General features: G+C 40.1%; 1 protein-coding gene across 1 annotated transcript; it reads left to right on the forward strand.

Annotated features, from left to right (window-relative positions):
• The first annotated feature begins 966 nt into the window (after positions 1-966).
• Positions 967-16,820, forward strand: LOC102413134 (solute carrier family 7 member 13). Its single transcript, XM_006077404.4, has 4 exons — positions 967-1,761; positions 8,764-8,895; positions 11,877-12,238; positions 16,156-16,820. Exons 1-4 carry the CDS (start codon positions 1,095-1,097, stop codon positions 16,429-16,431), a joined length of 1,437 nt encoding a protein of 478 aa, XP_006077466.1. The 5' UTR covers positions 967-1,094; the 3' UTR covers positions 16,432-16,820.
• Positions 16,821-16,923: the final 103 nt, after the last annotated feature.

Raw genomic sequence — 16,923 nt, forward strand, 5'->3', positions numbered from 1 at the left:
CCTGCCAGAAGAAAGACTGTTCCTGCCACACTGAATTTAATAGTGAAAAGAAGTTTATCAAAAGGCAAATAGATACATTCTATAGATACAGAAGTAAATGTAATATTTGTAATGACACTTGAAATTACATTTGTAATTCCATTCTATTTACATAAATATAAATATAAAACTATACATTCTATAGACCCAGAAGGTAAATGTAATATCTATAATTAAATTTGCAATTATATTCTATTTACATAGATGTAAATAGAAAACTGTAAAGTCATCTTCATTTTTCCAGTTGCAAGGCCCACATAGTTTGGTGAATCTTATTCCTGTCAATCTCTCACGCCCCCACATCTAATTCAAAAATATATTAAGAGTCCAATCACTTCAAACCCCTAGTGCCAACATTCTTTTCCCTAAGCTTAAATACTTGCTAGTTCTATGTACTTGGAGTGGTCATCCTCAGTTCCTTTTCTAATGCGAAGCTCTAATTCCAAAACTACAAGTTACACAATAGATAATCCAGACAGCCAGTTATTGCATGCTTAGGAACATCCTTGCATCAGGAATCAGTGATAGAAACCTCATTTATCTCCAGTTGCAGTAAGTTCAGTTCAGGGCAAAACTTCCCTCAAGGATGCGTATGGTAGAGATATAATTCATATACCATATGACTCACCCATTTAGAGTGAGTTGTATGGTTGTTTTTTTTTTTAATTATGACTCTTTAAAACTTGTGGCAAAATGCAGAGAACACAACGTGTGCCACTTTGATCACTCTGAAGTGTGCAATTCAGTGGCAGTAATCACATTCAGAGTATTGTGCAACCGTCAACAGGCGTAACTGAATTTTTAAATAATTAACGTGTGGAACATTTTAACTTGGGCCTTCAGAGAGGCCACACGATTTTAGAACTCTTCACAAGTTAATCATTTTTAAAACCAAGTTAAGTGCAGTAATAAAATGCTTATGTAAGGACCATGGCTAAATCCCGAAAACATGGTGCAGAAGCACCGTGAGAGGAATGCATAAGAGTTAGCAATCCACGCGAGATTTCAGACTTACTCTCCAGGACTAAGAAAACAAACAGGGGAAAGGCAAAAGCATGCAGCTCCTAAGGGCAATAGGATTCTTCCGAGGAAACATTTTAATCTTAAGCGCCACAATAGGGGCAGGAATCTTTGTGTCTCCGAAAGGGGTATTAAAATATTCCTCACTGAATGTGGCTGTCTCCCTGAGTATCTGGGCGGCTTGTGCGGTACTGACTTTGATCTCCGCTCTCAGCCACGCAGAGCTGGGGACGACCTTCCCTATAAGTGGAGCACAGTATTATTTCCTCAAAAGATCTCTTGGATCCTCCGTTGCTTTCCTCAATCTTTGGATCAAACTATTTACTCATCCCTTAAGGCTAGCTACTGAAAGCTTGTTGTTATCTACCTATACAATTCAGCCTTTCTACGCCGGGTGCCCAGCTCCAGAGCTACCAAAGAGGTGTCTAGCATTGGCTGTCTTGTGGTCTTTGGGACTCCTAAATGCTCGAGGGGTGCAAACGGTGGCTTGGCTTCAAACTGTCAGTACTTTGGCGAAGATGACTGTCCTCTGCTTCATTTGCTTCACTGGGATTGTGCTGTTAGGGATGGGGGAAAGGGAGAATGTGGCCAGGTTCGAGAACGCTTTGGACGCTGAGCTTCCTGATGTCTCACAGATTGCAGAAGCCTTCCTACAAGGATTGTTTGCGTACTCTGGCACATCAATCCTGAACAGCATGGCAGGTAAATCTCTTTCTGACATACTTCTGCTGTAGGCATAAAGTTTTGTCTGCAACCGTCTGGAGAAAGACAATATCCAATCTGTTTCTTTGGGAGAAAGTGAATTGACTCTGCTCTGTACTCCATGCAAGTGGCACAGTTTAATCATCATTAAGCCTTGGTAGATAATTATCTACGTAAAATACTTAGAATTTAGTGCTTTTCTGGTCATCCCGTTTAAACAAACTTGGGAAAAGTTTGCTGGAGAAAAGATCACTCTTAGATTCTACTGTAATTTATTCTAGCAATTTTTCAAGACATTTTGAGTTAAATATCAATTATATTAGAAATATGTTAATAATGTTAATTTTTAAAAAATGAAACAGATTTTACACATCCCCTACTGCACTGGTAAAATGCTGCAACCTAATTTTGATTCCACAGTATGTCTTAGAGAACTTTCCATAGTACTTCTTAGTCACCTAACACATTCTTTCAACTGCTGCATAATATTCCTTAGAATGGCTTTGCTGCACTTTCACAATAGTGGATACTTGAAATGTTTCCCATTCTTCACAATTACGAGGACTGGCGTAATATCAATGCTTCCGTTTATATGTGCTGTTGTTTCTGCAGGGCGCACTGTTGCCTCTGACGTCATGGCACCAAAAGATTTTGGTAATACTTGCACAGCTCTCTAGAGTAAACAAAAGAACTAAACAGAAAATAATTCTTTATATTACTTTTTGGTTATAAAATTATAGGAATATAAAATATTAAGGATATATTAAATACCAAAGTTGTATAAAATTCTAAACAAAAGCTTTATACAAATTCTCAATCTTTGAATTACTGAAACTTTTATGTTACTTTTTATGTTTTTTATGTTGGTCAATGAGATGCTTTGTTCAATCATGTAGATTACTAAAATTTTATAGTTGATATGATTAAGTACTTTAACATTTTCTTTTTTAGTTGGCAGATGTAATGTTGAAATTTCTCACTGTAAAATGAATGGATTTTTAAATATCAAGGTTTTTCAAATAATGATGAGACCTGAATTTATCTAGCACAAATTAATTATGACATAATCACCTTGCTGCTAGCTTGGCCATTAAAAGGTGTCTGAGTGCTACGTGGAAATTCTGGATAGACATGGAGGCAGTTTCACAGGTCACTGCTTGTGCAACTGCATCCTCCAGAGGTCCCCTGGTCAGTTGGTGGGGGCAGTGGTCGGTTCTGCAAAATTAAATACCCAGATGTTGGAGCACCCCTTCTAAAGAAAAGCATCGCACGGGAGCAAGCAGACGTGTTCCTGATAGTGATCATTACCTAAAGACACAGCACAGTGCTGCTTGAGACTTCAGTTCTGTTTGGAACACTCATCTCATTCTCCTCCTGCTCCCTGGTCTAATTTGTCATCAAACAAGTAAAACCTTGAATTAAGGACAAGAATCTCACAACTGGAGCTGGTCAGAGAAATGTGAGCAACCTCAGGTGAATATGGCTGTGTTTGAAAGGTCCAGTGAAATTTTCCAGATCTGCAGAGTAGTAGTGTGTGCTCAGTCACTCAGCCAGGTCTGACTCTCAGAGCTGAAGGTCGAATGCTGGGAGTGAAGTAATAGGGTCAGAACTTGGGGCTAACTGAATGGGGCTGGCTATCAGAACCAGCACTTCATTAACTTGCCAAATTTAGAGATCTGGCTTCTTCAATATATCAAAATAGGGTGATCCTGGCTAGAAAGAACTAGCTCCCTCAGGTTTGGTTCTCAGAGTTTCTGAGCTGTCGTATTCCTGACCAAATATAAACAGAATAGACAGCTTGCATCTAGATTCTTGTGCCAGGGCCTCCTGAAGGAATAACACTGAATCCCAAGCACCACTAGACATCCTTTTATATTTAATTCTGAAATAAGAAATTTTATTAGGTCTCCTTGTGGTGCAGCTTGGAGAAGGAAATGGCAACACACTCCAGTATTCTTGTGTAAAGAATCCCGTGGGCAGAGGAGTCTGGTGGGCTGCTGTCCATGGGATCACACAGAGTCAGACACGACTGAAGCAACTTAGCAGCAGAAGCAGTAGCTCAGCTGGTAAAGAATCTGCCTGCAGTGCAGGAGACCTGGGTTCGATCCCTGGGATGAGAAGATCCCCTGGAGAAGGGAAAGGCTACCCACTCCAGTATTCTAGCCTGGAGAATTCCATGGAGTCTATAGTCCATGGGGTTGCAGAATCGGACGCAACTGAGTGACTTTCACTTTCATTAAGTCTCAAAGCCATGAGTGCAGCCATCTCAGTAGCAGGTCTGACAATATTCAAAGAAGTCTCTAGTGATGTAGAAAATTGTTGGACTTGAGTTCTATCCACGCAAGGACAAAAGGTCTCTGCTTCTATAACCAGACTTGTGTGACTTTTGCAAGGAACGATCCTTTTGCAAGGAACCATGGTATGCTGTTTAGAAAATCAGGATCACATAAAACACATTAATATTGGGAGAAATTTAAGAGAGCCTCAGATTTCATTATCTGCCCAGCATTCCCATTGTTAGTGAACGGAATTTAGGAGGAGAAATAGATAGCTGCAGTTTTGGTTGACCCTTAGAGAAAGCTGCAGTATAATGACCCCACTAGCTTAGATTTGCATCCACTCCTCTTCCAAAGACCTGAAAGCGGACTTGAAAAGTCTAGTTCCCCAGTGCTGCACACAAGGTTGCCCCAGACAAATTCACTTTTGGCCAGAGCAACACCCTGATTGGCTGCCTATTAGAGGAACTTTTCAGAGACAGAATTCACATACATACTTAGAAACCCTCCTCCTGACATTGAGCATGTTGCAATATACAGTAATTTCCCCTTATGTATGGCGGATTTGTTCTAAGATCCCCAGTAGCTGCCTGAAACCATGGATAATATTGAATCCTACATATACTATGCTTTTTCCTATACTAAGGGATCGAATCAACACATATACAGCGTGGACCCTAGAAAAAGGGGTGATTCCCATCCTGGGAAGGACAAGAAGGATGACGTGCGATTTCACCATGATACTCAGAATGGCATGTGATTTAAAATTTCTAAATTGTTTATTTCTGGAATGTTCCATTTAATATTTTCAGATCGTGGTTAACTGCATGTAAACGAAACCACGGATCATGAAACTGTGGATGTGAGGGGTGGGGTACTGTATGTCAGTTTCAGGGGGAAAGGGGGACTTTTTGAGGACTGGTGAGCCTGAAGCACCCATTCTCTTGCTTAAGTTGCTGCAAGATGGAAGTCAATGACAGACTTCATTCACCCTCAAGAATCCATGCTAGTCCTCCAGAAACTGATGTTGTACACACATGGAAGAAAAAAAAGGCTCATGAGGCCTAATCTTCCTTCGCTTTATGGGACACCAAGCAGGAAGTCTAAGCAGGCAGATCCCCTCTCCTATGATTGGAAATCAGAGGCCCTGGTCTCAGCTCACGCTGAAGACAGGAATAAGGCAGGAAACACAACCTAAAGAGTCTACTACTTCCCTGGACATACTTAAAATTTTATAATACTCCCTGGTCCTAAGGATCTGAGCAAAGTTGGGATTTGTTTGGGAGGACAAGGAATTTTCCATATTAAAAACAGCCAGGCTGAACCAAGAGACAGTATTCGCAAAGGACTCTTTATAAAGGATGCTGTTTATCTGAACTATGGTGGGGAAAAGGCAGGATGAAGAAGAAAGAACTGTTACGTTGGCACAGGTTAAATTTTTCTTATCTTTCACTCTTCCCTTCTTAAAGAAAAAAAAAAATTCCGTGTTAGATGTTAATGTGAGTTTTAGAACTTCCCAAAGTTGGAGTTAAAATTATTAGTCAATTTTCTTACAGTATAAATTCAAAATCATAAGTTTTCAAAAACCACTAACTTATAAATAATGATATACATATGTAAAACTAAATATTTTACATAAAATTCACTTTTTCTTGTATTAAGTGGTTGACTAATATATTGAACATATTAAATTTCACTAAAGAATATAACCTCATTCTTTTAAACTCTTTCAGTTGTGTGTTAAAATGTATTTAATTTTTAAGCATTTTAAATGTGTGACTTGAAAAATCTTTCTAATATCATATCCCGTAATGCTAAAACATTGCCTCATATAAGATGAATTTTATTTCCTTAAACACTTAAATATGGTTTATAAACTTAATGTCTCCTATACTTGCAACATTAAATCGCACATCTGAAAATTCATTTACGTTTCAAATCTAAGTAACAAGGCTGTTCTTTCAGATGATCTCACATGCCAGATTCTCATAAAAATTAGACACTGGCACAATTCGTATAATTTAGCAGAAAATAAATGGTGTCGGGGCTGATTATTATTGCATTTAATTTGAAACATTCCCATCTTATATTGGGTTAATGCGAAGCAAAGCCTGAGATGGGGATCCTTGTGGCAACACTTTGTTGAGGATCTACCTCCCTGAGACAGCCGTGAGGCATGAAGGAAGCAGGACAGGGAAGGGAGAGTTGCTGAGCAGACGTGGTTTCAGCTGAAGTCTGGCCTCAGCCAGATCCTACAGAGCCACACTGCCCAGCCTGGTAGCCACCAGCCTTATGGAGCCAGTGAGCGTCTGAAATGTAGTCAGTCAAACCGACGTGCTCCACCGATGTAAAATACACACCAGAAATCAAAATCTTGAATGAACAAAACATTGTCCATGGTCCAGAGCTCATTAATTTTTTACAAATGTTACATACTGCGATGATGACATTTTGGATATTTGGGGATAAATATATATTATTAATTCCATTTCACCTGTTTTTCACTTATGTAGCCACTAGAAATTTTAAAGTATGTAAATGGCTCACAGTATATTTTGATTAGACAGTACTGCTAGAGTAGGAAAAATACAAAACGTTCCCAAGCAGTGGCCTTAGGAATGGACTTTTGTACCTTTTATCAGTTAATCAACGACTGGAGGCTGCCTCTGAGGGGAGAAAGTAAACTTGTAGGTTTTTCTAAGCAAGCCAGCTTACGCATCCCTGCCGAGCCACCCAAGGCCAAGGGCAAATCTCAGGAGAAGGGGTCAGTTCTGGGGAGCCAGCAGCCGTTGCTCCCTGAAGCTGGAGGAGGGGAGCATCTGCCTGCCGTGTTACAGAGTCATTGCTCACACCGGGCTCAGGGGCACTCTCCGGTGACTGAAGCTGCCGGGGGGAGATGCCAGCGCACACAGTCACTTACACTGCCCAGACTCCAGACAGAACATGGGATCCGAGCACCTCAGGTCGCATTTGCACAAACTGGTTCCATCACCCTATTGTTATGGTAATAGGGGACCCCGAGAACTCACAAGTCACCTAACATTGATTTCATATCACCGTTTCCTGATTTCTTCCCAATCTGAATTTGGGTAGACAGACTCTTCTACATGGCTTACAACAAATTTCCTTCACCACTTGAGTAGATTCAAGCAATCTCTTGATTACCTAATGGGCTCTGAATTGTTTTCCTCTTATTATTTCATTCATATTCCATAAGATGAATTCCGTTCACACTTAAGCCTAGGTAAAGAAAAGCTTGCTTGGGAGAGTAAGGGAGAGAAAGGAAATTCCTCAGAGGTCCGTTTGCTTGAGGGAAAGAGATAACGAGAGAAACACTACTTCTGAAAAAGGGGGAAACATATCTCAGGTGGGATGAAGAGACAGGCTACATACTAAACAGTCTTTAACAACTGTACATTTTTTATTTGCACAGATATCTGAACCGGTAATCTTCGTTGCCAACTGCAAAGCCTGTTTCCCAAGATCCAACAACTAGTGAGAGTTAGGGCCAGGTTCAAGCCCCGAGCCCTCTAGCTCCAGAGCCTATGTTCTTAACTACTTCCCTGAACTGCCTTTTTAAGAAAAACAGTATGAAGTCTAGGAATTTTGAGATAATATGCCAATTTCCAGAATTCACTGTTGTTGTGGTATCTCCTCCCCTGAGATAAGGCCCCTGCAATTGACAAAAACTGACATTGTTAGGTGATTTGAGCTCATCCCTGCTATTGGTTTGAAAACGTTATTATGTATCAAAGCTCAAAGATTTTCCCAACTGAAGCCTTCTATCCAGGAAGTTGGGATTAAGTGTCAAAATGGACTCTGTACCTTCTGTCCAAGAAACCCATCACCCCAAGGTCCAAGAGATCTAGCTACACCCAGGCTGGAGGGCGCTGTGGTCACTGTCAGGTGTCAAACTAAACGCTTTCAAATCCTTCCCTCACCACTTGTGACCTTGGGTGAGTCTCTTAACATCTCTGAGACCCTGCAGTTTCCTCTGTGTTTGAAATGCAGACACAGCCCAGTATGTCCTTAGCGCCATGGCGGGTATTCAGTACCACACTGTGGAAGCCTCTGTGACAGGCAGAGACATAAAAGTGCTCACAAAAAGCTGCTGCAGTTAGGTGGGGGAGGGAGTTGTTTTCCTTCTGCGCCTACTGTTCCCTTTGCATAGAAGGCTCCCTACTGAGATCTTCAAGTATCTCCCTCCCTCCCTTCCCTTTGGTCTTCCCTCAAATGTCATTTCTCATGTCTCATATAATGCAAACTTTCTCCCCTGCTCTGCTCTCACCTCTGTTTCATTTCTTTCTCTCTTTTATTGAGGCATAGTTGATTTACAATATTGTAGAAGTTTCAGGTGTACAACAGAATGATTCATGGGTTTTAAAGGTTATACTCTATTTATAGTTATAAAATATTGGCTACATTCCGTGTGCTGTACAACATATCCTTATAGCTCATCATTTTGCACACAGTAGCTTGTACTATATAGTCTTTTCCATCACTGTAAACCCATAATCGTGAAATGACTGGGATAATTGGATTTTCAGTATAAGATGGTGAGAAATCCAAGCTTTCAGGCAAAACTTGCACAGGACCAACGTAGAAACAGTCAAGCAGATGAGGAAACAACAGATATATGAGTAATACTTTTTCATACATTTTATCACAAAGTCTTCAAAAGTCTCATAATATGTCCTTTTCTGATGAGTTTATTTGTGTTTCTTAGGAGAGATAAAAAATCCTGGTAAGAACATTCCCAAATCTCTGATCACTGGCATTCCCATGGTAGCCGCGGTTTACTTACTGGCTAACGTATCCTACCTGGCAGTTTTGACTCCCAAGGAAATCGTCTCTGCAGGTATGAATGTATCTAGACAAAGAGGAAATAGTCACTACTGTCTGTTCTGAATAAACAAGGACTCCCATATACTACTGATCTGTTCAGTACTCCCGTAAGAGCACAAATGCAATGGGTTCCTGCTTTGGTTTTTATGAGGAAAGGAAAAATAGTCATCTAAAAATCTATAAAAGATGAGTACATACTAAAAGACCAAAATCAAAGGCTGGAAGACTGTGAAACAGCAAGAAAGACTGTGAAACAGACAGAGAAAGAGGAGAAGGAGGCGGAAAAAGAGGAGTGGGACACAGAGGACAGAGGGGAAAGAGAAACAGAAGCCAGCAAGGCAAGAGGGCAAAGAAGCAACACTCTGTTCGGAGACGCTCCACTCTGTGGGGCGCACCCAGATAGCCACCCTCAGAACAGTCATTTGGAACAAGCAGTATCGTCTTCTTTTTTCAGATGAGGAAACTGCAGTGCCTGGGAGTTAAGCAATAAGCAAACTTAATAAGATTCAAAAGTAGGTTTCAGTCATACTCTTCTTATGATAAAAGATAGCTTCTTGTCCAGGTTATTGCTAGCAATGGGTTGTAAATCTGGACAGCAGTTTATAAGATTGTACCTTCAAAAAATGTATTCTTCCCAATTCTACCAAGTATGGTGCTCAAAGCTGCCCAGCTCGTAATTGAAACAGACAGACTCAAATCCATGTTAACTCCAAAACCTATGTTCTCAATCACCATACTAAAGTATGTCAGTATAAGCATATGAAATCAAAGCAAAGCAAGCAATCGTATGAATACATATTAATATACATCAGGTGATAAATTTTATTAATACATATTATTTTATAACATATACATATAGACATGACTAAATGGAAATATAATAAAAAGTTAATAGTAAATGGTGCCATCTGAATGGTAAGATTATAAGAAATTTTTATTTCTTTTTTTATACTGTTCATATTTTCCACAATTAGCACCTTATACTTAGGATCAGAAAAAAATCATTTTTCTAATACTTGATAATTATATTTCCACAGAATTAACTGATGATTTTTAATGACAACATTGGGTCTTTTTCCCAAAAAAATGTTAAATTATGTTCATTGTACTTTAAAAAGGCAGAGTAGTGTTTGAAATATATTGGAAAAATTCCCCCAAATTTTAATTTTTAAAAAATAGTTATTCCTGAAAGAAGTTTGGTTATCTAGAAAATTCACTTATTGAGAGTGACTAGCTCTTCAAGTATTCTGGATAAAGGCCAAATAACACATCAAAAAAAAACGTAGACTACAAAAATGCTGTACATACAGACAGGCACAGGGGCTTATGACCACGTGCGGTGTGTGTGGTCGTGGAGGGGCTGATGATGCCACTCCGGCGACCTGAATCCCCTGCCCTGGGTGTGCCCTCGAGGCAGAGGTCACAAAGGCTCAGTCTCCTGTCATCTGCGCTCAAAGCCTTCTCCAAAACCAGAAGCTTTGAAATTCATTTTTAAAAAAACAAAAGCTCTACGTGGCTCAAAAACACCAAAAGATGTATTTCTGCATCTTCTCTGAGACTAGTCTAAAAATGGTGTGTTGATTCTAAAAGAAAAAGAGAAATACAAATTTTTAAAAGTAAACAAAAATGTGCTCCTTGCCACAATTTGGTCTCACAGAAATACAGTAACATGCTGAAGAAGAATTTTTTTACTATTAAACTGAAGGGGAGAGCTATAATTTGCCTTTCACCCCACTTCCAAGCCAGGCTGCCAGTTCTGTGAAGACCCACCTCACTCACATCTCTTCGGGTGTTCTTTCCTCTTCCTTCCCAGGCCCCTATTTTCCTTACTTCATTCGCAGCAACAACCTCCAAATTTCCACCCTCACCTCTAATTTTCTTCTTCTATCCAGCCTCCACTCAATCTCAAGAAATAATTCTATGAGGGGCTTCCCTCGTGGCTCAGACAGTGAAGAATCTGCTTGCAGTGCCGAAGACCTGGGTTCAATCCTGGGTGGGGAAGATCCCCCAGAGAAGGGAATGGCTACCCACTCCGGTACTCTTGCCTGGAGAATCCCATGGAGAGTGCAGCCTGGAGGGCTACAGTCCATGGGGTCGCAAAGAGTGGGGCTCTATAAAACACAAATATAATCCTGTCACCTCCCTGCCCAAGTGTTCCGCCATCTGTTTTCTTACGTCTCCTCCTAAGCGCACTCCCACTCCATCATCACCTTCCTTCAGGCCAAGTGTCAGCTCCTCAGCTGACCGTGGCAGGTTCTCCAAGATCTAACTTAAGCCTAACTTTCCATTCTCACCTCCTGTCTCTGTGCAGACATACACTCTCACCACACAACAGCCTTTCTAAACAGCTTACTGTTTCCACAACAGATACTCTCTGCCTCCCCCACAATGTCATCTCACCCCCTTCAGCCTGATTGAGATGCCTATCTCCTGCCTGATGTCCCACTGATAAGATTGTTTCTAAGTTCAATACACTTGGGCTTCTCTGGTGTCTCAAATGGTAAAGAATCTGCCTGCAGTGCAGGAGACCTGGATTCAATCCCTGGGTTGGGAAGATCTCTTGGAGAAGGGAATGGCTACCCGCTCCAGTATTCTTGCCTAGAGAATCTCATGGACAGAGGATCCTGGCCAGCTACCATCCATTGGGTCACAGAGTCAGACACAACTGAGCGACTAACACTCACTTTACTTTCACTTCAACACACTTTGAGCCCTGAAAAGTCCTGAAAAGTGCCTCCCAAATCTTACGCACAAGCTAGTCTTAGAAAGTTTGAAATGCAGGGGCAAACTACCCCTTCCAATGTGCATTCTACTGGCCAAAACAGACCACAGGGTCAAACTGTATTCAAGAATAAGTAAAGAGACTCCCTTTCTTAGAATAAGCTACAAGATTTATTACAAAGGTATAGATGCAGGAGGAAGTGAAGAATTGTTGCTATAATTTCAATCAAAGTCAAAATTGACTATTTTGAAACTTTTCTAAAATTTTTGTAGATGCCGTTGCTCTCACCTGGACGGACAAAATAATCCCTTCTATGCAATGGGTCGTTTCTTTTGGAATCTCGACTTCAGTGTTTAGCACCATGTGCTGCACGGTGCTGTCAGCATCAAGGATGATCTACAGGGCAAGCCAAGAAGGACAACTGCCCTTCATCTTCTCCATGCTCAATAACCACTCCTGTCCAGCCATGGCTGTTAGCCAGCTAATCATCTTAACTTCCATTGTTATTATAACCTCAGATTTAATCAATTTAATAAGATATTCAGGATTAGCATTATGGTTTTTAAGAGGGCTACATATGATAGGTTTACTTAAACTAAGGTACCAGGAACCCAATCTACCTAGACCTTACAAGGTAAATCAAGTCTAAAAACTTAATATTAAACTTCTATTCTCTTTTTAAGAATATAATTTTTATTCTATGTTAAGTGTTAGTCACTGAGTCGTGTCCGACTCTTTGCAACCACACAGACTGCAGTCTGCCAGGCTCTTCTGTCCGTGGGATTTCCCAGGCAAGAATACTGGAGTGGGTTGCCATTTCCTTCTCCAGGGGATCTTCGTAACCCAGGAATCGAACCCAGGTCTCCAGCAGTGCAGGTAGATTCTTTACCATCTGAGAGACCAGAGAAGCCTTTTTTTATTCTATATGGGATGCTTCTAACCAATCATGAGTCAAACTTTGAAACATCTGAACCAAACCTCCATTGCCCAGCTTACTATGCTGGGAAAGATTGAAGGCGGGAGGAGAAGGGGACGAGAGAAGATGAGATGGTTGGATGGCATCACCAACTCAATGAACATGAGTTTGAGTAAACTCCGGGAGTTGGTGATGGACAGGGAGGCCTGGCATGCTGAGATTCATGGGGTCACGAAGAGTCAGACACGACTGAGTAACTGAGCTGAACTGAATGTGTAATTGGCCGTATGGGGTGCAATTGGTTTGATTTTTTTAGAGTATAATGTCAAAACTGATACTCTATGAGGAAGATAAATGTTATCCTTTTCATCATCTTTCAGGAGTTAGGCAATAACACTTTTGGGGGAAGAATCCTGGCCCTGTTCAAAAGCATCCCCTCAGTCCATGACCCAATGTCAGCCCTTGTCGACCCATGACCCATGACATGGCATTCTCTTCTTGAGTATGTCCTTGGAAGGTCTTCATTTTATCCAAGAAGATGATAATCTAAGCCTCAGTTTAGTTGATTCTAAAAATTTAGAACCTGAACTTAACTAACAAAATGGAACCACCATCCTCTAGGTAATGTCGGCAGGGCTACTGTAGGTTCCTAAAGTGTCTTTGTGCAAAAAGTAATAAAGCACCCCTGCTTCTAGGCAGACACAGCTCCATGTCCAGACACAGAGCCTGGTGAGCAGAGCACAAGCTAGAATCAGCTCCCTGTTGCCCCCTCAGAGGGGTATGCCTGGATGAGTAATGAACTACCTAAGCCACCATACGCTTCCCAGGTGGCACAGTGGTAAAGAGTCCGCCTGCCAATGCAGCAGATGTGGGTTAGATCCCTGGGTCAGGGAGATCCCTGGAGTAGGAAATGGCTACTCACCCCAGTATTCTTGGCTGGAGAATTCCACGGACAGAGAAGCCTGGCTGGTCACAAAGAGCTGGACACGACTGAGCGACTGAGCATGCATGCAAGCAACTATATGCAAAAGAAACAAAATCAAACTCTCATTTGAAAAAAAAGACCATTCTGACAATAGTGTAGGAAGTGTATTAGAAGGAGGCGTGAGCATGACCTATTCAGGTCAAACAACTGGCATAGATTTTCTTAGTTTTCCTCCACTTAACTTCAGGAAAATCGTGGAGCTCAGAGACTAGGTAAAATTACCCTAGTGGAAAGGATCAGGGATCAGGTTTAAACCACACATTGTAATTTCAGAAACCAAAATTTTGTTATATTTACTGAAAAGATAGTGATGAAATCTTTATTCTATAAAAGATCCACTGAGGAAATTTTCTCTGATTTTAGCATCAGGAACACTTGGGCCTCTTCTAAACAACGGTTTAGCCTATGCCTTTTGGTGGCCTGCTTCCAGAATCTATATGGGGCTACATGGCAAGAAAAAATTCCTTCTTTACCCATATTTATTTCCCTCATTTCTCTTTCTTATTTTCATTTATTTTGCCTTGGTATAAAATAAGCCATACCTTGCTATAATGTAAATCCTAAAAGGCACCAAACAGTCTTTGTAATATTTTGTTTTGTTTTGTTTCTTGACTGTGCTGTGTCTTCATTGCCGTGCATGGGCTTTCTCTAGTTGCCACGTGCCGGCTTACATCCCCTGGCATGTGGGATCTTAATTCCCTGACCAGTGACCAAACCCACATGCCCTGCATTGGAAAGTGGATTCTTAACCACTGGACTGCCAGGGAGGCCCCCAAGTAGTCTCTGTCTTACTCTTTAATTGTGTTCTAATTATAATCCAGTGGTCAATATAGTTAAGATACTTCCTGGTTGTAGAGATTGTGTGGAAAATAAAATGATAGTCCCTTATGTCATGCCACTGACCGTAAAACCACTTGAGTATGTTTACTGAAATCCAAATTCCCAGACTCACTCCAGGGGTTCTAATTTACTAGATCTTAGTCAGGCCTTAGGAATCTGTGTATTTATCAATTATCTTGGGGATTCTTATGCAGAGAGGTTGACTGATCCTATTTTAAGAAACACTAGTTTAGACAATCTTGACTTTCTTCTGCCCCAAAATGGATGCCTCTTGGCCACACTTCATGTGGAAAAGAGTGAACAATATCTTGGATTTCAGTCATCCATTTATTCAACAAATATGCAGTGACTACCTGCTGTGTTTCAGTTACTTTCCTAGGCAGTTCAGAAAAATAAAGATGAATCTTTTTGTTAAGAATCTTCTTAGTCCCATAGAAGAGTAAGAAGTGTATATAAATTATTTTTATAAGGTTAATTAAGAAATGCTATTTTGTTGAGCACATTCTACTGAAGTACACTGTATGCAGTTCTGACAAAGACTTTAGAAGACCAGAAAAAACTCATTTTGCAAATGGGTCTAAGAGCAACATTTTTTTTTTTTTGAAACTCAGACTTTAAATGGTGTGTGTTTAGTTACTCAGTCGTGTCTGACTCTACAACCTCATGGACTGTAGCCCACCAGCCTCCTCTGTCCATGGGATGTTTGAGGCAAGACTACTGGAGTAAGTTGCCATTTCCTTCTCCACACAAAACACACATATTTCACAAATATTTGATTGAAAACCCCGAACGTATTTATCCCTTAGCACCAGCTGACCCACCACATCCTTCTGTCAGGGGTTGGGGGTGCGTGGGGCCCTGAAGATCTCGCTATGCAGTGTTTGGGGTCTCCTTGGGGAGACCACCAAAGAGACTTGGGGAGCCACCTCCTGGCTTTCTCTGCAAATGGGCCTGAAGATCAGATTAAGTAGGTAGACCAGTTACACTGCTAGATTCTGGCACTGAGTTCCATGGAAAAGAATCTTCTTCATCCATTTTAAGTATCTCTGGAGAAGGAAATGGCAACCCACTCCAGTATTCTTGCCTGGGAAATGCCATAATGGACAGAGGGGCCCAGCGGGCTATAGCCCCATGAAGTTACAAAGAGTCAAACACAACTTAGCAACTAAACAACAATAACAATAATCCATAGCACAGCTTGTGCCATTTAGAATTTCAGTGAATACTTCTCAAAAGAATGAGCAGTTAAAATACCAGAGGTTACATTTCTAACCAAACTTTTCTGATTCCAGCGTTCCTGCTATTTCTATTACTTGATGCTCCACTAAGAAAGACTGGCACATACCCCATTAAAGAAGCATTATAAACAAATATTACAGTTATGATTTGACTGGGTTTCCATATTCCCAAAAGTAGAAGTGCTTCAGTGACTAATACTGGGATGACACAGATAATTTTTATCTATGATGATGATGCCTAAATGTATTTTTTATATGCTTGAAAATAAAGCACTACTCTTAGAAAATAAATAACAATATCTTATGGCTAGGGTAGGCATTCTTGATAAGTACAAAATGAATAAAATTAAATAGTTTTACTTTTTTCCATTCAATCTGCCTTTGATTTACTTTTTACAATGTAATACTGACATTCTCCCTCTAAATATATTTGAAAATATATTTGTAGTTTTCTCTCTGGTGTTTGGAAACACTTGCTCCAAAAGAAAGAGATTTTTCTCATGTTGTTTATAGAAACTTTTAGACAATGTCATCACTAATCTTAATTTTTTGTTTGTTTTTTTAACTTTCAGGTGCCTTTGCCATTTATATTTGGATCCATAGCTATATCTTTGTTTCTGATTTTGACGCCGTTGATTAAAACTCCTAAAATGGAGCATGTCTATGGGCTTATCTTTATATTCAGTGGACTCCTGTGTTACTGGATTCATGTTCATCTTAATCAACATTCTGTGAGTTTTGTCAAAGTCACCTGTTATTTACAATTACTGTTTAATGTTTCACCACCTGAAGACCACAATGAAGGCAATTCAACAGAAAAAAGTGATCTTAAAGAAATATTTTTGTAAATAAGAAATTTTGCGATGTAAAATTTTTAGTGAATGAATACATTTTTAAAGGTAAACTCTGTTTTAAACTATGCATTCGTAAACACAAAGCCTTCTACCTCCTGCCCAGTTCCCAGCTACACATATCAGATTACCTCCCACTCAGTTATGTGCTCAGATTCTTTACAGTTCAAATTATTTCCATTGTAATTGAAGCTTTAGCTCCCTAGTGTCCGATATGTTTCTCACCACTTTTTTCCTGGTCAGAAATTTTAAATGAATGCATGCACACACAAACACACACAAAGTTAAAAGGGCATACTATGACTTAATCACTTAATTACTGCCCATTTCCATGTGTAGAAAATATTATAATGCTGTATGCCTGAAATATTATCAAATTGTATACCTGAAACTAATAAAAATTGTATGTCAATTATATATCAATAAAATAAATTAACAAATAAGCAAGCAAAATAAAAACAAAAAGAATCATTGCCAGAAAGAGAAGTT

The sequence above is a fragment of the Bubalus bubalis genome, chromosome 15 (genome assembly GCF_019923935.1).
Source record: "Bubalus bubalis isolate 160015118507 breed Murrah chromosome 15, NDDB_SH_1, whole genome shotgun sequence".
In the NCBI taxonomy this organism is placed as follows: Eukaryota; Metazoa; Chordata; class Mammalia; order Artiodactyla; family Bovidae; genus Bubalus; species Bubalus bubalis.